Raw genomic sequence first — 25,297 nt, forward strand, 5'->3', positions numbered from 1 at the left:
TGGATCATAAGCTTCCTAACAGACAGGAAGCAGCAAGTGAAGCTAGGGAAAATCACATCTGAGACCCGTACAATTAGCACAGGGCCCCCCCAAGACTGTGTGCTTTCTCCACTTCTCTTCTCCCTATATACCAATGACTGCATCTCAAATGATCCATCTGTTAAAATATTGAAGTGTGCTGATGACACAACAGTGATTGGTCTCATTCGAGACAAAGATGAATCCGCATACAGACAGGAGGTTATACAACTTGCCTCGTGGTGTAACCAGAACAATCTGGAACTGAATACACTCAAAACCGTAGAAATGGTGGTAGACTTTAGAAGAAACCCTTCCATACTACCACCTCTTACAATACTAGACAACACAGTATCAACAGTAGAGACCTTCAAATTTTTAGGTTCTACTATATCATATGACCTAAAATGGACACCTAACATCAAAAACATCATCAAAAAAGCACAACAAAGAATGTTCTTTCTGTGCCAATTCAGAAAGCCCAAACTGCCCAAGGAGCTGCTGAAACAGTTCTACAGAGGAATTATTGAGTCTGTCATCTGTACCTCTATAACTAACTGGTTTGGTTTTGCAACCCAACAGGACAAGTACAGACTTCAGAGGATAATTAGGACTGCAGAAAAACTAATTACTACCAACCTGCCTTCAACTGAGGACCTGTATACTGCACAAGTAAAAAAGAGGGCTGTGAAAATATTTACAGACCCCCTCACATCCTGGTCATAAACTGTTTCAACTCCTTCTCTCAAAACAATGCTATAGAACACTGCACACCAGAACAACTAGACACAAGAACAGTTTTTTCCTGAAAGCCATTACTCTGCTAAACAAATAATTCCCTCAACACTGTTCAGCTATTACAAAGTCTGCACTACTATTACTGTTAATCTTCTCATCACTCCTTATCACCCATCCCCTCCCACTTGTGACTGTATGACTGTAACTTTGTTGCTTGTATCCTTATGATTTATATTGATTGTTTCCTAGTATGATTTGATTGCTTATTGTACCCTATGACTTTCATTAAGTGTTGTACCTTATGATTCTTGACTCTTGACAAAGGTATCTTTTCTTTTATGTATACTGAGAGTATTTGCACCAAGACAAATTCCTTGTGTGTTCAATCACACTTGGCCAATAAAGAATTCTATTCTATTCTATTCTGTTCTATTCTATTCTATTCTATCCTATCCTATCCTATCCTATTCTACTCTTCATTACCCATGTATCTACTTTTTAATGAATTAAATGAAGTCTTTTGTTTTGGTATTTTAGATAAGCTATCGTAGCTAACCAGTGCTAGCATAAGTTCCTTTGAGTCTCTGGCCATAATCCTACAGTGCCTTCCTAATTTTTTGTTCAAATAAGTACAGTAAGAAACACCCTTTTCTCTAATACACATATTGTTTCCTTCCTTTTGGTATGCAAAATGAGAATATTTGCTAGGTTGATGTAGAGAGGATGAGTTTTCTGTTTCTCTTTGTGGCCACTCCAGGACAGAGGGAGAAAGAAACTGATTGTACAAAGAAAGCAGACAAAAGATCAATCTGCCAGATGATGGAGGTAGATGTTAGCCCGACCCACCTCACAAGATTGTTGTGTGGAAAATAGAAGGAATGAGGAATAGATATCTTTGCTGATTTGAGTTATTTATAAAAATAATAAAGATGGAATTAAAAACAATCTTTAAAAAAATACAAATATCCATACTTTTTGAAATAATTCCGGATGGCCTGCCATTATATTCCAAATACTATTCATGAGGCTAGCCATTCCCCCCCCAAAAGAGACATATTTGTTTAAATATGCATGACCTAATTAAAGAGGAGGCTACCTATGCCCATTTGTCTTCCAATAGAAATGCTCATTTAGAATTAACTCCTTTTCTATGCACACAGTATAAAGAATTCATTTCACTGTTATAGCTCAGTTAAAGTAATTAATATCTAATTTAGATATTTGAATGGCATATACTTGGTATATGCTTGATTCATCAATTTTCCTTGTATTAATTTACGGCAATATTTATAAGTTATTATGACATGAATATAGGACTTCCTTTCTGTTTAGTAATAAGAGACGTATTAAACATTATTTCCCCCTTCTCCTTCTCTTATTCTCTTTCTTTCTGCATATATTTTTATTTATTTATTAAATTTCTATGCCACCCATCGCACCATATAATGAATCTGGGCAGCTTACAATATATTAAAAAGTTAAAAGTTATTAAAATAAAAAATGATAGTTAACCACAGCACTGTGGACCTACATAGTATGCTGAGCAGGGGCTAAATGGTAGTCAGCAACTTTGAGAATTAATGGGTAAAAAGCAGAGATATTGATTTCTAAATTTACTTCGATTTGGATAATTTTTTAAACAGATAAATGACTAGAAGACTATCCACAATTACTGTGCCAATAAGTGCGTAGAAGACTTCCTCTAACTCAGTGGTGTACAAGTGCTAGAGTCAAGCTCTATGAAACTAATACATACAGATACGTATGTGCAAATAGATGTGTCAGACCTGAGCTGCAGGGGTTGTGCACTCACATTATTTCTGGTCAGGAAATCAATACTGGGATTAACATTTAGGTGTAGGAAAAAGCAAAATGACTTTGATACCTCTTTCCTTTTCACTGCTAAGTGATAGGCACAAAACTTATTCCATCACTGAAACTACATGTCTATAAGTCCCTCCAGCTGTTATATACTCAGGGGTGGAATTCAAAAATCACAGCAACTGGTTCTCTGCTCAGTTGCTGGGTGGGCATGGCCATGGTGTGAGTGGCCTACCAGAACTCCTAGGAGGGCCGTTTTTCACCTTCCCCAGATTCCGGAGGTTTCCCTCGGGCCTCTGGGAGGGCAAAAACGGGCCCCCTTGGGCTCTGGAGGGCCTCTGGAAGCTGGAAACAGGTCCGTTTCTGGACTTCCAGAGCTTCCAAGAGGCCCATTTTTCGCTCTTCCAGAGCCTCTGTGCAGACCCTGCACATACCTGCATCCAAAACAGGCCACTTGGAGACTCCTGGGAGGGGAGGGGCAGGGTGGGTGGGTGGGGCTAGCTGGTCGGTTCAACTACCGGTTCTGCGAATCAGATGTAAATTAAACATCCAGTTCACCTGAACTGGGCATAACCGGCTGAATCCCAACCCTATATATACTATATTTATGACATGTGGCTAGAATATTCAGCATGCTCATTTTTTTATGTTAAGATTAATGAGAAGCAACTTTTAAAAGAAAAATTTCCCTCTGAGCTAAGCAGTGACTCTATTCAAAGCCTGAAATAATGTGTTTGGTCATCACAGCAAAACTTTAATGATTAGGCAAGGTTGGTATTCCATATTAGCTGGCGATGGATCCTATTATTACATACAATACGAGAATGCCTTTAAAAATTCTTGTAGATAAGAATTTTGATAAGAATAAGAATCTTGTAGCAAGACTTAAAATAGACTATGGAAGACCAAACACTTATTAAGACTGAGCAAGGAACCTTACTAACTGCTTTTGGTGAGGAGAGAAAGAAGGAGAAACCGGGGGGAATGATATAGCCAATATTGTGAATATTCAGTTTCTGAATAATGCATAATTTCTGAATAATGGTTTCTGAATAATGCATAATTTTTTGGAGACGCTGAGTTCTAAAGCAAAGCATGGTAACTCCGTTCATTGGATAGTTATCATACCTAGCAAGTACAGCATAATATAAACTGAAACTTTAGTATGAAGTCTGAGTAACTGAGCCTTTTCTAGTAAACAGAAAACAAAAATAATGTTAAACTTTCTACTCATTCTGTCCCTTCAGATGAAAATATAATGACCTTGAACATTACGAGACCTCCTTTAAAAAAAGTTCAGAAGAAAACTTTCGTAACTGAAATGAACCAAGAAGTTTTCTGCAAAACTTTTGAAATTCTGTGTCTCTCACCTACCTTGACAATGAATTTCATTTGATGATGAAGGGATGGAATCATGAAGTAGATATTCTGCTCCATTTCACTGAAAAGTCACATTTTATTGTACACTATATACTATATACACTATTCTATTCTATTTTCTATCAAAAGGGTTGGAGAAAGAAGACAGGGAACAATGAGAGTGTATCCATTTGTCTGAATGAATGCTGGGATAGGCCTGGGAAGGAGGCCTGGGAAGGAGAGGCCTGGGATATGAAGGATAGAATTTTCCTTCTCATGACTGGACAAATGGACAAATGGACAAACTTAAACACTTTTGAAGGAGGGTTAGGGGGGGGGGGGGGGGGGGGGGGGGGGGGGGGGGGGGGGGGGGGGGGGGGGGGGGGGGGGGCGCCCCCCCCCCCCCGGGGGCCCCCCCCCGGGGGGGGGGGGGGGGGGGGGGGGGGGGGGCGCTGGGGCCGGGGGGCGGGGGGGGGGGGGGGGGGGCGGGGGGGGGGGGGGGGGTCGGGGGGGGGGGGGGCCGGCCCCCCCCCCCCCCCCCCCCCCCCCCCCCCCCCCCCCCCCCCCCCCCGCTCCCCCCCGGGGGGGGGGCCCCCGCCGCCCGGGGCCCGGGGGGGGGGGGGGGGGCCCGGCCCCCCCCCCCCCCCCCCCCCCCCCCCCCGCCCCCCCCCCCCCGGGGCCGCGCCCGGGCGCGCCCCCCCCCCCCCCCCCCCCCCCCCCCCCCCCCCGGCCTGGGGGGGGGGGGGGTCCGGGCCCCCGGGTTGGGGGGGGCGCGCGCCCCCCTGGTGGGGGGGGGGGGGGGGGTGGGGTGTGGTGGGGTGGCGCGGGGGCTCCCCCGGGGTGGGGGCGCGCCCCGGCCCCTTGCGGGCGTGGTTGGGGCGGCCTTTCGTTGTGGGGGGTTTATTAATTAATAGATGATAATCAACAGAAGAAAATATCTGTAGCTCAGGGTTTTACTGTGAGGTCCTTGGTGATCTCTGAGCTTGGTTGTTTTCTTGCAGACATTTCATTACCAAAGTAGGTAACATCATCAGTGCTATTAGAGAGTGGAGTTTACACTCATTTTATATTCCAGTGGCTTGCCCTATCAATGATCACTAAGACCACTCCCACCAACACAGAAGGCAAGCCTGTAGAATATAAAATGAGAGCAAACCCCATTCCCTACTAGCACTGATGGTGTTACCTACTTTGATAATGAAACTTCTGCACAATTATTGTCAATACTTTGGGTTGTCAGATGCAAATTATTGTCAATACTTTGGGTTGTCAGATGCAAAGCATCTGTCCTTACTTTTGACTTTCCAAAGGCTTCTGGATGGCCTTTGTGGAAGGAGAATGCTGGAAAAATTCTTCAATCAATCAATCAATTAAAATAGAGGGACCTTGAATGCTTTCTAGTCAGGAGTGGGATTCAAAAATTTTAATAACCGGTTCTGTGAGTGTGGCTTAGGTGATGGGCACGGCTTGGTGGTCATGTGACTGGGTGGACATGGTTTGGTGGTCATGTTATTGGCTGGATGTGGCCAACTCAATATCACTCACATCAAGGCATGCATCTCCTCGCCTGGCCTCTCATGACTGTGGGGATGCTGCAACAGTCGTAAGTGTGAAAAATGGTCATAAGTCACTTTTTTCAGTGCCATTGTAACTTTGAATGGTTACTCCACACAAGAAAAGTACTAGGAAAGGAGGGGAAAATCACTCCAGAGATGTTCCTGAGACAGGAAGTCTAGTCCTGCCAAGAATGTAATAAGAGTTAACGGAGAGGCAGTTTCTGTAAGCAACACCAGAATGTTTCCTTCCTGCCTTCCTTACAGGATTAGGCCAGTAATTTCTTCTAACAATCAGTTCTCCGAACTGCTCAGAATGTTAAGAACCGGTTCTAGTGAATAGGTGCGAACCCACCCCTCTTTCTAGTCCAACCTCTTGCTCGAGCATCTCCATCATACCTTTCTCCTTTTTCCTGACCAGAAGGACCCACTCACAGTTAAAGCTCTGATTGGCATATCTACTATATTATTCCTGAATGAGTTAATTATCTTAAGAATGTCTGTATGTGTTGTATATTGAGGTTTTTTTTTATCTGTAGCATAGGCAGAACCTCTCGCTAGAAGATCCAACAGACTCAATCAATCAATCAATCAGAATAGAGCTAGAAGGGACCTAGAGGTCTTCTATTCCAATCCCCTGCTCAAGCAGGAGACCTTATGCAAATTAAGACAAATGACTGTCCAGTCTCTTAGAAATCTCCAGTGATGAAGCACCCACAACTTCTAAAGGCAAGCTGTTCCACTGGTTAATTGTCCTCACTGTTAGGAAATTTCTCCTTAATTCCAGGTTGCTTCTCTCCTTGATTGGTTTCCATCCATGGTTTCTTGTTAACTTCTGGTGCTTTGGAAAATAAGTTGACCCCCTCTTCTTTGTGGCAACCCTTCAAATGATGGAATATGTAATAGTCATTGGTGCAATTAATAATCACCTTGTTATATTCTTATGAAAAGGAATAGCAAATAATTTTTGGTTGTTGGCAGCTATATTCAATGATAGCTAAATGAAATATTAATGTTTGAAAATAATGTACCAATTTCTGGGGGACTCATATTTGACTTGTGCATTTCCCAGAAATACCTTGCTGAAATGGTCATCTGTTGCAATCCTCTATATGTCTATATGGAATTACTCCCAGATGAGTTGGTAAATGCCTCAATCGAAGTCATAAATCTGCGGCCTCCAGTGTGGTGCCTAAAATTTCCTTGGCTTTCAGTTTATTGTGACTGAAAAGGGGTTCTTAAATGTTGATATTTTATTTTAATTGTGACAGCTAGATTATGGCAAAGTGAGAGACTGCAAGACAAGTAGTCCTTGACTTACAACAGTTCATCTAGTGACTGTTAGAAATTACCACAGCACTGAAAAAGTGACTTAAGACCATTTTTCACTTATGGCCATTGCAACATCCCAATGGTTATGTGATAAAAATTCAGATGCTTGGCAACTGACTCTTGCAATATCATATTTATTATGACTGCAGTGTCCCAGGGTCACATGATATCCTTTTGTGCCCTCTGACAAGCAAAGTCAACAAGGAAGCCAGATTTATTTAACAACTGTATTACTAACTTAACTTCAGTGATTCACAACAATGGTAGCAAGAAAAGCAGTAAAATGGGGCAAAATTCTCTTAACAAATGTTAAGTGCAACAGAAATTCGGGACTCAAATGTGGTTTTTAGTTGAGAACTACCTGTGCCATCTTGGTGGGCAATAGAATATTTTATTTTGGGTGGAATCTTATTCTGAACTTTCACTTTCTTAATTCTAGCTCTATATAGTTGCAGAATACCTTTCTGTAGTCTTATTTTGTCACCTGTCCCTTCTTCCATTTCCCTTACAAATGTTTCATTTGCAGATCTTCACCAAAATCTATGTAATCACATGAAATCTGTCATCAGATTTCAGATCTTAACTAAAATCTATGTAATTACATTTTCACATCTTCACTAAAGTCTATGTAATCACATAATCACATTCTTCTGCTGTCATTTTTTGCCCTTTGGAATTGTTTGAAGTTGTGTTTTTTAACATGTTCTACTGCTCATCTTGTATGTAAACAATGTTTTGGAACCAGGAGGGAGGGAGGGAGAGAAAGAGAGAGGTGGAAAGAGAGAGGGAGGGAGAGAGAGAGAATAAAGAAGAAGATAGCATTGCTAGAAATGACCTCCAACATCTTCTCTTCTGCTAGTTTATTGTTCTCACCCTTTTCTACCTATTGGCTAATGTCCACCTGAACTAAGTCTAATGTCCACCTTACTAAGTCTAAAGTAAGTTTAATTAATAGCACAGCTGTGTTTATTTAATATGCTTTGCCCAAACAAATAAACATAAAATATTTTAGCTTAATGTCACATAATCCACCCAAATAACCTTTTAAAAAGGCTAGATTCCCAGATTGTATTTAACTAGAAACTATCCAATTCCATTTTCACCAGTTCTAGTATGTTGTATGAACTAAACCATGGATCCCTTGTGCCTTAGGTCTTCAAATCTTCCTGCATCTTCTCCTTATGTTTAACAATTCATGATATGCATATCATATGCATAGTATTTGAATAAGGCTTTGGGGGCTTATTTTCAGGGATTATCTATGAATCTATAGCTTAATTAGATTGGGGTTTTATTAATTTTACTGGTCTTATACTCACTTAACCTAATAAGCCATTAACAGAGTCAGATCTTAATAGTAGCTCTCATAGTTCCCCAAAGTGCCCAACCACATTATTCAGGATTTATAGAATGACCTGATCAATATTTTTGTTTCAAGATATGTGAGAAAAAATAAATTACACTCTAAACATGATTTTCTTCATCACTGTGCTTTACTTATTTCATTTATGATTGATTCCCAATATTGTCAGGTGATACATATAATAGTTTATTTTCCATTGTCCTCATAATAAGCAGGTGAGGTAGATTATTCTGAGAAACAGACGGCTTTAAGGTCACACAAAAACATTATGGACAGGTGGGAATATAAACCTAGGCTCCAATAATATCAATCTAACTAGTTTAATTCTGTTATTCTTTGTAGAAGAGCTATAAGAAAAAAGGCAGGTCAATTTCAAAGAAGTAACATTCTCATCAAAATTACCAGAAGCATGAGAAGTAACATTCTCATCAAAATTACCAGAAGCATGAGACAACATTGTCCCACATTCAAATCTATCCTCTTCTGAGTGCAACATGGAATAAAAGCAGTCAAACTTAGGATAATATAGCCTGGAACTAGGAACATATTCAGATATTACTGAGTTTAATGAATCCTAATTTTTGCAGGGATTAATAAAGAAAAGGTAAAGATTTCCACCTGGGAAATCAACAATTTCTGAAAAACAGTTTTTCACCTCAGGAAAGATCCCATCTCCAAGAAGTTAGATATCATTGTTTTGTCTTTTACACATAAGATTAAGTCCCTAGGTCTCTGACTAATTTCCCAAATTTTAACATGTCTATGAAGATTCTCAGTCATCCAGGTCATGGTTATCCCAAAGGTACTTTCTCAAGAGGCAATCAGACTTTTTTTTTTTTTTTTAAAAAAAGACATTTTGTTTCTCATCCAAGAAGCTTCTTCAGTTCTGACTGAATGCTGGAGGATGGAAGGATTTATATTTCTTGCAGTCATTTGGTTGTTAGCATTCTTTCTGAGAGTCATTGAGGCCACTTGGAGGTTTATTTGTTTACAACACAGTCCTTTTGGCAGTTCCAAGGTTCTACACCCATTTGCACTATTCAGGTGACCCTGGAGGCACAGATAAACCTCCAAGTGGCCTCAGTGACTCACAGAAAGAACGCTAATGGCCATCCTCCAGCATTCAGTCAGAACCAAAGAAGCTTCTTGGATGAGAAGGAAAACACCTTCAAGAAAAAACAAAGTTTTTGAAAAAGCACTTTTGAACCAAACTTTAGTAGCTTTCCTGATACGATATTTCCTACCCAGCCAAACTATTGTCCATGATAGCTGAGAATTTCAGAGTTTTATTCCAACAGTTCTTTATTGCACCAGGTTGGGGAAAACTGAACTATAAGATACTGCAAATGTCCCATGGGATGATGTGTTTTCTTCTCTCCTTCCTCTTTTTCTCACACAAATTTCCCCCTTCTTTCCCCCTTGCAGCATGAATGCTGGTTGAGAAGCATTTCTATTACTCTGAAAGAGTAATACTTACTGAAAGTTGAATGTCAAAGTCAATCATGAGTGGATTACATTTGCTGAAATGCTAACGCATACTTGGGAGTGGGGAGAGTTGCATAAGACAGAGACTTCTTCAGATCTCTTAATGGTGGTGAAGCACTCAGGAAACACTATATCTATAAATAACCTTGCTAATATCACACTTCTGCCATAACTGATACTAGTCAGTCAGTATTGATTACAGCAGGACATTTAAAAAAAAAAAGACTTAGGATCTTCCTTTTTCTGATTGGCCCTCTCTCCTACACACCACAGATTTATGACTTTAAAAACAGGAAATGCATGCTCTTCATCTAAAAATGGAATGGGCATCCTGTACTCCCCTTTCAGAAATTTCAGCAGTGTGTTGCTAGGGTAGAAGCATTCTCTTCTAAGGAGAATTACATACTTTTCCTCAACCAGATGTTCTCCAGATGAGTGAGTCTCCAGAGCCGGACAATATGTTTAATTCAGGCTTTGGTGGGATGAAGTGTTCAGCTTCTTTGAAAGATAACTATGAACTTTTTCAGAGAGTGGCGTGAGCAACATAAAGAAGAAATTGCGTCATTCCTGAGATATGAGATCACAAGTTTTCTCCAATAGATTTTCTTCAAACAGAAACAACCACCCTTTGATTAGCTCCTATAACTGTGATGAGAGAAAAGGACCGGATCTTAGTCATAGGAAATAAACATCTGTTTAGTGAATTTATATAACCATGATGCATTTGTAAAGCAAAATACCACTTAAAAGGAACTAGTTGAATTACTGTTTCTTCTTTTCATGAATCCTGGAAACCATAGTTTGGAAAAGAGAAATACGGAATGTCTACAGAACTCTTTCCATCTCATAAATTCTCAGGATTCTTTTATGGAAGCCACAATAATTAGAATACTATTAAAGCAGGAAAAGTATTACACAATGCATAGAAACGGGGTTCTACTGAATACTTCTAATTTCTCCAGGAACATTCAATCATCCAAGAGCAAGAATCATATGAAATTGTCCTTTATGAAGCAATTCTGCTTCCATTATCAGGTTCCTGAAATTTATATGTCACTGTCGCTTGTTATTCCTATGCTAATGAGGATCTAGGTTTTGCCAAAAAGGGGAACATCATGACTTTTATTCAAAGAATTTACTGGGTTCTTATTTACGTAAAACACTTGCATTTTAGTTCCCAAGTACATATTTTCGTTTGGATATTAGAACACTTAATACCACAATTCTGTAAATAGGTATCAGAGTCAGATTTACTAAAGTCTGATTTTGCTGCACTGAAATTCTGAAACTTCCCTCACATAGTATTATAAGTAAGCCAAAGCAGAAGTTTGATAGGAAATTGCACACTTTTTAGCTATTTTTAACTGATTTGGTATCAATAGGTATGTTTTCTTTCTCTGTCACTTGCTACCAATGGAAATAGATAAATATTCTTTATTTTCTAAAAAGCCTGTTATGTCTCTTGGAAATCTGGAAAGAAATTAGAATGTGGACTGTGGCTGTTTGTGTAAATGGGAGCCGTACTTCCACCATACACTCAGACTTCCTCTGGATACTCAAGTCATGGGTATCGATGAGAGAAGCAGGTAGGGAGAATAGAATAGAAATTCTCTCCTTGTCAATTATTTTTGTATTTGGCTCTTTTATTTCATTCATTCATTCACTCATTCACTCACTCATTTGAACAATCAATCTATATAATTGCTAATGTCACATGTGTAAGTCTAAGCTGGTCCTAGGATTAAATTCAACCAAATAATACAATGAATACATGAAATAAAAAAAAATCAATAAAAACACAATAGATCCCTTTGCTCTCTCACTAAGCTCTTCAGATGTAACTACTTGGAGGGATGCAGGCTTGTGTACTTCTTCAGGAAGTGTTGCTTCAACATAGCTGTGTTATTGTTTTCATGAAGCTGCTGTTCTTTTCATATATTCTGTGGCACATCTTGCATACTAGCTATTCCTTGACAACAGGATTGGGAAAAAATAAGGGGAAGGAGAGAAGCCATTTCCTTTGGTCCAATGTGTTTAGATACCAGAGTAACAGAAAATATTACAACGTACAACAAGCAACCTTTTAACAATGGAATAAACTGCCATGGAAAGTGACCAATTCTCCTTCATGAGGAATTTTTAAAGCAAACTCAGGATGCTAAATTAAAACTTCCCATGCCACATCATTTTCACTTCCCAATTGTCAGAAACAGTTTCAAACCAACTTGCAGTTGTTCTCACAGTGCTGACCTTGAGAAGTCAAAAAACAGCGAAGAAGATCACTCCCACACAAGCTGTGCCCTCTGGTGCTGTAGGTCCTGCTGCTAAAAACAATCGGTCAAATCCACTCCACAGAAAAGAGAAATGAAAACAACTGCTAGTAACCACCATTCATGTCCTTACTTTATGTCGTGTACGTTTGTTTGGTCATGTGTAAAAATCTCGTCAGAACTGCTGCAAAATTGGCCAGCCACCATCAGAGAAGAAGACAAAGGAATGTGAGAAGGAGTTTCTTCCCAGAACAATTGTGCTGCCGTAGCCTTCATAGAGTTATAACATTTAAAAGGATCTTCAAAGAAAATGCTATCTTTGTTGCAATTTGAACTCCATTGTGGTGCAGCTGGAAATATATGTAAGATGATAATCACTGCAGAGAATCATGTATTGAAGCAGGAAGATATGCCTTCCAAACCTCATATGCCACATGATATGTTCACACCTAAAAACAATCCTAAAGCTATATCCAAAAATACGATAATTAGGTTTTCAGAAAACGTGAGGCGTTTGTCACTGAAGAAAATGGAAGAGAGGAAAAAAGACAGGGAATCAGAGTGCTGGGAAGCAAAAGCAGTCCCTGTCTTTGAACACCGATTGTCATATCTATGATCCTTTTGGGTTCAAGCCATTTTCCCCATTCCCTATGATGGCCGCCAAATTGTCTATTATTGTAAGGAGCATACATCTACATGGTTAAGCATGAACTGAAGTTAACATATTTCATATTCTAGTAATTCTAGCACATAATATTTCCTATTCCGTGCTGCATATGGAATGCATAGTAGAAACACAATTAAGATATCCTGCTCAGCTGAAAATTGCTCCCATAAGGCTTCGTGGCTTTTTAACATCAACATTGATTCTTGATGATTGGACGAATCCAAGGTAACACTAGATGTAGCAAATGCTGCTGTAAGAATGTGTGGACTCATGCAACATGATGGTCAAAATGACAATACTGGAGAGTCTTGAAATCTTCTCATTCTTTCAGGTTTCTCAGGAGGGAGTCTTATCTTGGCAAGGGACCAAGGAGGGCTTCATGTCTGGGAATCAATCCAAAGTTTAAGGCACAGTGTAACAAGGGACAGATTTTCTCATGGTTCCTCAACACTTCACTCAGATGTTTCACTTCATCTGTCAGCTTTCCAATCTCCCTTTTTAGAGAACTATTCTCTTGTTCAAGGCACTCATATTCCTGAAATAATTGATAAAAATAAGCAGATCAAGCATGCAAGCAAGAATCCGTGATTATTTATTATTTTGCTAAACTATTCTTCATGAAGTGCTTAAATTCTCAAAAGGAAGATTAAAAATAACCAAAAAGACAATTAAAAATGATACAATTATTCTGAAAAATATACTTACTTTGAAAAGTAGATCGCTCCTAATTTATTTTCTTCTGGTTTACATAACACATTATTTTCTTCTGGTTTACATAACACATTATTTTCTTCTGGTTTACATAACACATTTTTTTCCCAGTGGGTTTTTAGTGTATCTTAATTTTACCTACCTAAGGCATAGTTTATTTATATTGTTCTATTTAAAATAGTTCTATAGGAAATTACCATTAAACTAATACCTAAGTGGTGGTGTAGAGCAAAATCAAATAGAGTAAATCCTGCAGTGGATATTTTTTCCCAAGACAACCATTACTTTTAACATAATTTGTATAATAAATATTAATAAAATCAACAGAAGTCCTCTATCAGAAGACCTTAGCCAAGACAAATGCTTTTATCTGTTCTCAGAAGTGGAACTATGTGGTTGGACAATCCAAAGGGGAGGAGCCTAGCTTGGAAAGTCCTTTATTGGTCAGTATTTAGAGAAGGAGCTACCATAAAGGAAATCTCCCTTCATTATCTTCAGCATCCAATAAAGGGAGTAGCTTTGGCTATTTTTTTCATCTGCACTTATATCATATTATTTTATCAATGTAAACAAGGGGTGTAAAATATGAGGTTTCTGATTTCAGATTGCTTGCTGTAAAGGTTGCCACCCAATTGTACTTTTTAATTCAACAATGGTGGAAATCACAAAATATATAAAGAACAATTTTATAGATAATTGAACTAACTTGGTTTTAATTACATTTGAACATAAATTATATTAAATCAGCTCAAGTTCTGCTTTTGTTTTGTTCTCTATATTTGGAGGGGGATCTTAGCCATTACCTGGGCTTCCTTGGCTTTTGTGCTGTTCTGCGAGCCTCATGCTAGTTGACTGAGCCAGGTCTTCAGACTCTTCAAAAGGCTAGGAGAGTTGGGCCCTCTTCCTGAACCCCACCGTTGAAAGTCTTTAACTGACCCCAGGGTCTGGAACATGCCTTCCTTACCTGAGTGAGACAAACTGATGTGATGGGGATGAGGCAGTTCCTCAGATAATGTGAGCTGAGAAAAAATTGCTTGGGTCCTGATGTAAACTACCAAGGGCAATATTTAGAATTGAAAACAGGCATTAAATATGATGATGAATAAAACCTCCACATTTAGAGGCATTATACTGTAGGTTTAAATGCCATAGCTATGGGGCAAATTGGGAAGAAAAACTGGCTGTAGGTTTTAAGTTGAAATGATCTAGCAGGCTTTTCTGATTTATTTCTGTGAGAACATAGCACTTGAATCAGCTCTCAGCAGCACACAGGTGGTCACAGCTCAAACTCCAAAACTCAGGGATGCAAATACTGAATGGTTATTTGACATTCTCAGTCCAAAACATTTGTGAATTCAGTCATGAAGGAGGTTCTAAGAAGGCTGTTAATACATCATTCCAAAAGAAATGCAGCACAAAACAAAAGAGAGACATATATTTATTTTTCCTTTTCAAAGCAAGCAAGCATTAATTTACCTGTAGATATATATTGTTAAATGACAGTAATTTAAGGAGACGGTGAAAGATTATGACTCATCATCCCCAAAGAAAGGACTATTTCTGTGAAAATCATCTCTTGGCCATCAAATGTGGGTTCACTTCAGTGTTTGGCTGATGGGGGCATGGGTATAGACAAAAAAAAAAGTAGAAAGTAAATCCACTGGTTGAACACTGAACACTGGAAGTTTCGGATAAGCAAGGATTCCAGATTCCAGTTCTTTAAGAATAGCAGAACTAAATGTATCTCTCATAAATTATTCTGATAGAATGAAACAAACATGAAGATGAAACAAACTCAGAATAGATTTATACTGGTATTTTTCCAAGATGACAGCTCCTAGTGTGGACTGACCTCTCTTGCTGTTATTCTACTTTGTCCTAACTTATTTTCCTGATAAGTAAAAAGATTGATGAACTGGAAGTAAAAGGCAGAATTCCAAATCATAGATATGGATTCATGCACTTTGCTAAACCATTATTTACTTAGGCAGGATTTATAGCAAGAAAGTGAAATTTGCCAAGTCAAGGATACTTGGGGGACTAACCTTCAGAAGTAGGTGAGGCTGGATTTAAAAAATGGTCAGAGCTGCTGAACTTTAAAAATTCCAGACATGCACATATGAACATGCACATACAAATGCATATTCTTCAGGTCTAGGGGTACTATGGGAGTAGGATAGCAGAGGCAGAAAGTAAGGGGACAGTAATGTAGCTTTGACCTTTTGGAACAGTGGCAGGGGTCTGTAAGAAAGCCAGTGAGACTTTATAGGCCATGCCTGGAAACCTGGTCATTCTGGTCTGCAGTTGTAACCTACAGTTTTAATGCATAGATGGCTGAATTTGCTCAATCTCCTCAATCCATAACGAGTGGATTATGAAACACAATGAAAGGATCTGCCTGTCAGGATAAACCAAAGTGACTCTCATTTGGAAACCCTTAAAAAGGACCAGATGAACCAATGACCAAAGCATCCTCCTTGAATGAGCTCAGTTCTCTTGTGTGAGAGGGGCAGGTCTTTGGCACCAGACTTCTAGCAAAAAGAGAAGTTACTTTACAAACACCAAATTTCCCCATGCCTCTCTGAGGTCAATTTCAACCAAAGCATGAATGAGGTAATCTTTTGAGTTCCAGTAAAAGAAAGGAAAGTAAGTGAGACTCAGAAAAGAATTGCTTTACAAGGCAAATGTACATCAAGTGGCTAGTTTCCCCCTTGATTTGAATGTGGCTGAAACTAAAATGAACCAATGTCCTTAACCAAAAAAAAAAGGCCATAGCTGCTCAGCCACCGTGACCAATATATTCATTAACTGCCTTACTGCACACATGAAGTCACAAGAATGGATGAATAATGTGCTTTCTTCCTTTGAAAGAACATGTTGGACTCTGGGCCACCACCTTTATTCATCATTTTACTCAGGAATATTCATAATTGCTCATATGAAAGCTTTGAAGCACTGATAACAATCTCAATCTTGGCCAACACCCTTGCTATTCTACACTTAAGCTCCATTCTTTAGAACCAGCTTATAAGCATCTATTGTTCAATTGGAAAGGAGAACATGAAAAAAATATTGAAATGATTAAATATGCAAGAAAGGGAAAAAAGACCGTGGTTTTTTATAAAAAATCACAATAATATTACAAATTGCTTTCCCTGCCCAGTTGTCTGACTATCCGTTAGAACAAGACTGTTTGGAAGAAGTTTCCGGGCATAATAAGATATTAGACTAAGATTCTAATATCCTGGTTCTGTTTGCATAGTTTAGGCTGCTATCCTAAAAATGCCAGGCTGGTCTGAAACAAAATACTAAATTCTATGAAGAAGAAGATTAAAAAAAGCACCCACATATGGACATTCCATATCCATAAGCTCTGAGCTGACAAATAACCTCAATGCACTGATGGCAAGATAGGGGCTCACCTGGGGGTGGGATTCTACCAGTTCACATCTATTTGCTAGAACTGGTTGTTAACATTCTAAGCAGTTCGGAGAATGGGTTGTTAGAAGAAATTACTGGCCTAATCCTGTAAGGAAGGCAGGAAGGAAACATTCTGATGTTGCTTACAGAAACGGCCTCTCCATTAACTCTTATTACATTCTTGGCAAGACTAGACTTACTATCTTGGGAACTTCTCTGGAGTTTTTTACCCCCCTCCTTTGCTGGTACTTTGCTTGTGTGGAGTGACCATTCAAAGTTACAATGGCACTGAAAAAAGTGACTTATGACCATTTTTCACACTTATGACTGTTGCAGCATCCCCACAGTTGTGAGAGGCCAGGCGAGGAGATGCATGCCTCGATGTGAGTGATATTGAGTTGGCCACGCCCAGCCAATAACATGGCCACCAAGCCATACCCACTAACTAAGCCACACCCACAGAACCAGTTGTTAAAAAATTTGAATCCCTCCCCTGGGCTCACCCACATATCCTCCTTGCCCTGAGTGCCAAATTGGTCTGCTAATTGTTTACTGAGAAAAGTGTGTATTAGATCACATAGTTTTGAAGAAAAAGATGAGCAACAGGAGACATGGTGGGAATTTATAAAACAGTAAACCAGGAAGAGGGAGAGTTAAAAAAAAAAGAAGGTAAACGTTTCCTTTGTTCAGTCTGGTCTGATTCTATTGGGTGGTGATCATCTCCATTTTTTAGTAGAGAAAGAGGGAAAGTAAAGAGAAAAAATATCTTGAACCTGATTCAGAGCATGATAAATCTCCCTGTCACTTCCTAAAATTTACAGTGCAGGTAAATCCAGACAAATTCTTTCTCATGAGCTATATCCTGTGAAATTCAGTGCCTCAGGCATTTGTGACAGTCAATAGCTTAAGCATCAAAGTGTTAATGGAGGAACAACATCTAAGTATGGATGCTCTGTGGTTAGAAGCTTCCAATCACAGCATGTTCTATGCAACCTGCAGGAGACGGTGACTTCCATTGTGAGCTTTGGCTAAGCATCTGGCTAGCTCAACCTTTCCCAGACTTGGGTAATCAGATGTTGCTGTGGGCCCCGAGACTTGTTCCATCTAGAGAATGCTCACTTGGAAAGGCTGCCTTTAAAGCTAAAATGTTGTCACACAAACTTAGATCACTGCTCAGTTTTTAACTGGGGGTGGCATCCCCTGCATCTGAGAAAATAGGGTTTGCTCCATAAAAGCTTATTAAACCAAAAGGATCTGCATAAATGTTAAAAAAATCTAGATGCCAATTGAAGTCACGTCATCTTTGTGTGTTGCATATGTGACACACATAAAAGAGGTGGAACTTTGAACACATACACACTCCACCTCCTACTTTGGATGTCCCTAATTAAGGAACTAACACTCTGTTAATACTTAAGGTGACCCAGGACTTATTTTGCCTTTGATAATGATACTAATTGTTGATCCTGAAGAAGGCCAATGCATCAGTCACCTCATGGAGTTTATCTGCTTTCTGAGTTTGTTTCTTTCGGCTTCTCTGAGCAGCGACTCTGTTCTTCTCTCTTCGTCTTACTCGTCTTTCATCGTCATCATGGCTCTGGTGAATAAAATCAGAATATGCTTGTTTAGTTAATGACTTCCCTTCCCCCCCCCCAAAAAAAATCCCTCAGCATCCAGAAAATCCAGAAAGCTATACTTTAACAAACACACAACTTTTAACCTTATGAGCCCTGATCACATATTTCAAGAGTGACTGATATTGATATTTCCCTTATATTGAGTAGAAAAGTAATTTGCAGACAGTCTTGTTGGTATATTAATGTAAAGACTGGTTACAAGAACTCTTGTGGCTGAATCTGGTTCAAATAGTATTTTGAGTGAAAGGTGGCAAACTCTCTTCTCCTGCACAATAAGTTTACAAGAGTTTCTAGGAAGAGGATGTGGGTGAGCCAGGGTTTGCTTTCTTTTTCCTGAGAAATTTGAATTGTTGTTTTTTAAAAAATAAAAGGAAGAAAGAAGGAAACCAGATCATCAAGGTTTTGGAATGTGTTAATTACATCTGGATCCTATCTTTCATCCAAGAAAGATAGAAAATATGCAGAAAGTCTTTCATTTTATCCTCTTGTGAGGTCAGGTAAGGCTAGGCTGAGTTAGTAGTGCTGCAATAACATAGCAGGCATAATTACCTCAGATAAAGACACAATTTTGAACGGTAGGAAAATTATGTTTGGCAGTTTTGTTGTATGGTTAGAGCATATCAGGATCAAGTTTGAGTTAGTATTGTGCAAATTATTTGGGGCATGAAAGAGCCAGGTGCAAGTGGAACATGTCTAGATGAAACACATTTTATTTGGTCCTAATATAGGACTGAAATATGCAAGTGCAACAGAAAAGCATTTGAAGAGAGAACAGGGGAAAAAAAATCAAGGACCTATCCCTGCTCTTCCCAATCTCTTCTTTGCCTACCTCCGTCCCATGGCATCCACTGTTGATAGGCTTCAAGCAAAGCAGATCTAATTTCTTTTAAATTAAGGTAGAGAAAAAAAAAGTAAAGGGAAGATCAGTAGGCAGAGTAGTGATGCCAGAAATGGTAAAATTGAAACCTTCAGGCCTCTTAAATAGGAGAGATAGAAGTACGCTGGTTAGGAAGGAGGGAAAGGCATTTTATTATCGGGTTTCCAATGCATGATTGCAGGAGTTTTGGAAGTAACAAATATTAGGGGAAACTGGGCTCAGAAAGAGTTTGGCACAATTAAATCTAAAATCATGAAACAAACACAAAATGTCTAGATCATGTTTGGGGTAGCAAGTCAGACAATCTGCCCTATGTAATGGGGTTCCTGCTCTACTAAGATGGTAAATGTTTTGCATATCCAAAGGGAAATCCCCATAAGGTATGCTGAACATTCCCAATTTAACTCATGATTTGGCCCCCTTGATATATTCTTTTATCTCTCCCTCTTACTCTGTTTCTTTAAAAAAAGCTTTTTTAGTATGAAAAAGAGTAGAGCCATAAAGTGATGTCTAGGACATTTCAGTAACACAAGATCCATTCAAGAGACTACAACACCAGTTAGAAGAATCATTTTAACCCTATCCCTAATCCTTGATGGTAATAAAAGTTTTATATTTGTGAGATGGATGGGTGGAAAGATAAGAAAATTCTACATGGTATAGTGGTATTTAAAATATAGTGAATTCTGGTTTCAGAAGCAGGAATGTGTGTTAGAATGTAGTTTGATAAAACTGACGTTTGAATTAGCTATTGCTAATCCGATACACCAATATTCTTGTTCTATTTTATATTTTTGTTTTGAAGTCTGAGAAATTCTCATAATTCACATATTGCCAGTTTACATGTCTGATTTTAGTCCAACAAAATATCATCTTGCCTACATCATATCTGTGTCCTGTAACAGCAATGCCGCCATTTTTATCTATCTTTGAATCCAATTCAAAATATCTTGGGTTTGAGGAACAGACTTGACAAGCATAGGCAGGTACATTTTGATTTAAATTTAGAAGTAGTGCATGAGATAATATCCACCTCAAATGCACTAAGACATCTCAAGTATCAACAAGCCTCCTTGTTTTATATTTAGGCAGGAAAAATCAAAGGTATAAGTACAGGTTAGGTGAAACTTGCCTCAAAAACAGTAATTGTGAGAGGGACCTTGGAGTCCTAGTGGATGATCACTTGAATATAAGCCAGCCGTGTGCAGCAGCCGCCAAAAAAGCTAATACAATCCTGGGTTGTATAAACAGAGGCATAGAATCAAGATCACGTGAAGTACTAGTAGTATTGCTTTATAAAACCCTAGTAAGACCACACCTGGAATACTGCAACCAATTTTGGTCACCATACTACAAAAAAAGATGTTGAGTCTTTAGAAAAGGTCAGAGAAAAGCAACTAAGATGATCAAAGGACTGGAGCCTAAAATATACAAAGAATGGCTGCAGGATTTGGGTTTGACTAGTCTGAAGAAAAGAAGAATTAGAGCTAACATGATAGAAGTATTGCAGTATTTGAAGGGCTGCCACAAAGAAGAGGGGGTCAAATTATTCTTCAAAGCACAAAGAGGGCAGGACAAGAAATAATGGTTGGAAACTAATCAAGGAGAGAAGCAAGCTGGAATTAAGGAGAAACTTCCTAACAGTGAGGACAAAACCAATGGAACAACTTGCCTCCAGAAACTGTCGATACTTCATCACGGGATATTTTTAAAAAGAGTCTAGACCAGGGGTGTCAAACTCAAGGCCTGCGGCCCAGATGCAGCCCATGGGGTGTTTAGATCTGGCCAGCAAGGCTGCCCTGGGAAGAGTGGAGTGGCCTGCTGCAGTGCCTCTGCCAGTGAAAACGGGCTCCCGATCTTCATTTTCAGCTGCAATGCCCTCCTACAACCCTCTGCCAGCGAAAACAGAATGCGGGTGGGGGGGAGCTGACAGAAGGCTGCAGGAGGCCATCACAACTGAAAATGAAGCTCAGGAGCCCGTTTTTGCAGGCAGAGTGCTTGGGCCACCACAGGCACCCCCTTAACCCTAACTCTAACACAAGAGATGTCAAGCTGGCTACATCTACCCTGGCCATGCCCGTTCCAGGCCCCAAGGTCAAACATAACTGTGATGCCGCCCTTGATGAAATGGAATTTGACACCCCTGGTCTAGACAGTCACTTATCTAAAAGGGTATAGGTCCGTGGGGACAAACCATTACTGACGGCATGCGAGCCCTCGCCCAGAAAAGGTCTACTGTGCATGCGTGCATGCCACCTGCCTGCCAGCTGATTATCGGATATCTGGTGCGCATGATATCTGTGTGTGTGGCAGCACATAGGAGACACTCGTGCATGTGCAGAAGTGCGCAGCATAGGGGGGTGCACGTGCGTGGGCAGAAGCGTGCGGCATGGGTCATGCAGGGCAAGTGTGCATGCGCAGAAGTGCGAGTCGCGAGTCACATGTGCATGCGCAGGAGGCATGGGGGCACGCACATTGCCTTCTGGGTGATGGCACGCGAGCACAAGCAGACAACCGCGCACGCAATTATCAGCACGGGAGCCCAAAAAGGTTAGCCACCACTGGTATAGGTTCTCCTGCTTGAGCAGGGGGCTGGACTAGAAGACCTCCAAGGTTCCTTCCAGCTCATTCTATCATATTCTATATGTGTGTGGTCTCTCCAGTGCCATGACAACCACCAGAGAGACTGATAACTGCTTCCTCATCAGGGTGTTGATAAAAGCCCAAAACCCTAAAGCAAGAAGATATTACAACTAATGCTGGAGATATCACATGCGGGAAGTGTGCTGTCCCAGCCAGTCTATCAGAATTGGATGGTTACTTAGGAATTATGAGCTGTCCCCTTAAGGGAATGCATCATGATAAATGTAGTTAAAGGTATCCTGGGAAATGTAGTTCATGTCATGTGGCCACATCTGTAAAGGAAGCTTTTGCAGTACGCTGGGCTCTATTGACATTGAGACATTTCTTAGAAGGAGCGAAACACCCGTTTGAGGTATGGACTGACCAAAAGAATTTGGAGGCCTTAAAAACGCCTCGAAAACTGTGTCCTAAACAAGTTCGGTGGGCCCAATATTTTAAGCGGTTTAACTTCTCACTGAAGTACATCCTGGGGGGGAGGAATTTTATGGCGGATGCTCTATCTAGACTGCCTCAATATAACAGTGTTCGTCAGGAAGTGATAAGGCCAATTGTCTCAACCAAACAGCTAGCCGCCCCGGTGGTCACTAGAGCTCAAAAGAAGAAACAAGAAGTGGATTTATCGAATGATTTGACAGCGCAATTAAAAGAGGCCCTAAAACTTGATGAATGGTTCCTGGCTCATTCGAATAACTGTACAGTTAGAGATGGGTTGGCCTGGATGGGAGCAAAGTTGTATGTACCAGAGACACTGAGAAGCCAAATATTACAACAAGAATTCATTTTTTCTCAACTTTCAATTGGGAATGATGGGAACTTGAATCCAACACATGTACAGTGTTCTGGGTTGCATAGACTGGTACAGTTAGCATTAAACTAATTGGACACATGCAGCGATTCTGTTCTTCACTGTTCAAACGGGGTTTGCCTTTTGGGAATGTCACTTGCTGGATGACAGAGCTGGGGAACTGAAGATTCAGGATATCAAAACTCAGACAAAGCCATATCTAGTCTGGAAGGCCACAGAGGTAGGAGAAGTAAGATCTGGGCATGTAGGTTTGGTTCCCCACTCCACCCTTACTGTGACAAGTACCGGTAGGTGAAAACTAGCCTGGACACTCGCCTTTCCTAAAACCCTGCAGACAAATGTATATTCAATAAGAGCAGTAGCTACTGATGAAATATTAATTGTTCAAAAACACCTCCCCACCTAATCACAGAATTTTAAAGTCATTTCAAGCAGTGGGAAGTTCCATCCTTTTCTCCCTTCTTCTGATTAGAAGTTCCTACCTCCTCCGTTTCTCGAAATAAGGCAAATTCTGGTAATAAAGAAGGGAAGGGAAAGGAAGAGGAAATGTGGGGCATGAGGCGCGATCCATGATTTTACGCTCCACTTTTATCTCCTTCTGTGGTTTTGGTCTCTGTACTACCCGAATTTTTCTTTCTTTTTTTTTAAAGCGTGTTTTTTCTCCGAAGAAATCTAGCACCCCAGTTCTTTCGAGGGGCCACCGCTGCACTTCGATCCTCGCCGTTGCCCGCGAGCGAGGTCCGGCGCGTCCAAACGGCAGCGCTGAAAGAAACCCTGCCCCGCAAACGCCGAAAAGACCCGGCTGGGAGTCGGGGTTTAAAGAGCGCGATCCCAGGGAGCTTCCGAATCGCAGAGGAAAGTTTCTTGGAGGCGCGTCCGTCTGTCTAACTTTTCTATTCTCCTCCACACACACACACACACACAGCCCCACCCCCACCCCCGGGCTTCTGTTTACCTGCAACGTCCCGTCGGACGAGGAACTTCGTTCCAAAATGCTTCCCGCGGCGGGGATCCCCTGAGACATCCTGGCCGAACAGAAAGAGGAGCTTGGACGGCCCTGTCAGGAGGCCGAAGGGCGTCTGAGGTACCGGAGAACACAGCGCAGCCACAGCAAGCGCCGGGGACGCGCGTGGGGGCTCGCTGCGGCCGCCACCGTCTAAGCGGAAAGCCCAAAGAGAGGCATCCCGGACGCGCGTGCTGCCCTCGGCGCTTCCCCGACACCTGCCGCTGCCGCCGCCGCCGCCGTTCGCCTGCTTCCCCAGCTGCTCTTCTCAAAGCGAGCGCTCGGCGGCCGGGAAACCCAGGAGCCGCCGCTTTCGCCCTGACCGGCGCCTCAGATCTGCTTAACCCAAGTTCATGAAAATCACGTGGCGGCCCTTGAAACTTCAGGAGGGAACTGGCAGAGAGACCGGGAGGCGGCCTTTGGCGGAGCCCAGCCCGATGGGGAACTGAAAAGAAGAGGGGCTTTTCCCTTCTTCCGCCCCGCTCGCGGGCTGTGGGGTTTTGGGGTGGCTTTCGAGCCGGAATCCGGCTCGGCTGATGATTGGGCAAGTCCAAAGAGCTTCCAGCTTGGCCGTGGGAGCTGTTCGTTCTCTCGCTCGCCTTTCCTCGTTTAAAAAGGCCGCGCTTGTAGGCGGGTATTTGACAGGGGTCGCCAACCTTGTCCACCTTTAAGCTTTGCTGGCTGGGAAATTCTGGGAGTTGAAGTCCTCCAGGCTTAAAAGTGGACAAGGTTGGCGACCCCTGGACTAAAGAGAGCCGTGCTTGCGGAGACTAGGAGGCGGAAACCGGGACCAAATCCTAAACTAGTTGGTAGGCAATTGCCTCTAGCGTTACCACTGTAAAAGAAAGGGGGTCGCCGTTGTTACACTGGAGCGTGGAAGTGACAGGATGGCTGTGCCGTGCTGTCTGAAGCCCACCTTTTCACGAAAAGTGAAAAAAAGTACCACTCAAGGAGGCGCAGTCTGCATTTAAAAGAATGACCCGAGCAAAATAAACTGGATTAAGCTGTATTATTAGCTCTAAGTTAGCTAAAAATTTCGCTTAAAACCCTAATTGTCCCACTTTTATTGTGAACTACCTTTACTTCTGTAGAAAGTTAAACTGTAAATTAATCTTCTAAAGTATAACATGAACTGGGAAGTGGATAGTTTTGATTATAGCTTATGTAATTGGATGTATCTCCTTTCCTTCAGAAGCTCAAGATGAAGTCTTGCCTTTTCTTCTCCGTCTTCTACAGGATAAAGCTGAGTTGAGAGAGGGTGACTATTCAGCTGTGGAAACCTCGAGCTTTGATCTCTGTGATTTAGTCCATCATTAACCAATACACTGATTTGCATTTTATTAGATGCACAAGCTTGCAGGTGAAATGTCTGATGGACAAAACATGCTTTGAAAGGCATAAAACATGAAAAAGGTGTCATAAAGAGGAAAAAAATCACACACTTTTTATTTGCTGCTCAACTACCCTTGGAACCTTCAACGGTTGCAGAGTTGTTAGGCTGCTTCTGAACCAAGCTTAAGAGTTGTTGGATATCCTAGAAGTACATTCAAATTCTACATAGAAAATTGCCTTGTGCAGTAAAGCCTTAACACATT

The 25,297-nt window shown here is 40.9% G+C and overlaps 1 protein-coding gene across 1 annotated transcript; it reads right to left on the reverse strand.

The window, feature by feature from the left end:
• Positions 1–8,295: 8,295 nt before the first annotated feature.
• BATF3 (basic leucine zipper ATF-like transcription factor 3) lies at positions 8,296–24,977 on the reverse strand. Its single transcript, XM_087933181.1, has 3 exons — positions 23,655–24,977; positions 18,230–18,334; positions 8,296–13,141 (listed from the first exon to the last, which is right to left on the reverse strand). The coding sequence occupies exons 1-3, from the start codon at positions 23,721–23,723 to the stop codon at positions 12,956–12,958; spliced, it is 360 nt and encodes a 119-aa protein (XP_087789307.1). The 5' UTR covers positions 23,724–24,977; the 3' UTR covers positions 8,296–12,955.
• Between the last annotated feature and the right edge of the window lie 320 nt (positions 24,978–25,297).

Source organism: Pseudonaja textilis, chromosome 1, assembly GCF_049901715.1.
Source record: "Pseudonaja textilis isolate UNSWEBS1 chromosome 1, rPseTex1.2, whole genome shotgun sequence".
Classification (NCBI taxonomy): Eukaryota; Metazoa; Chordata; class Lepidosauria; order Squamata; family Elapidae; genus Pseudonaja; species Pseudonaja textilis.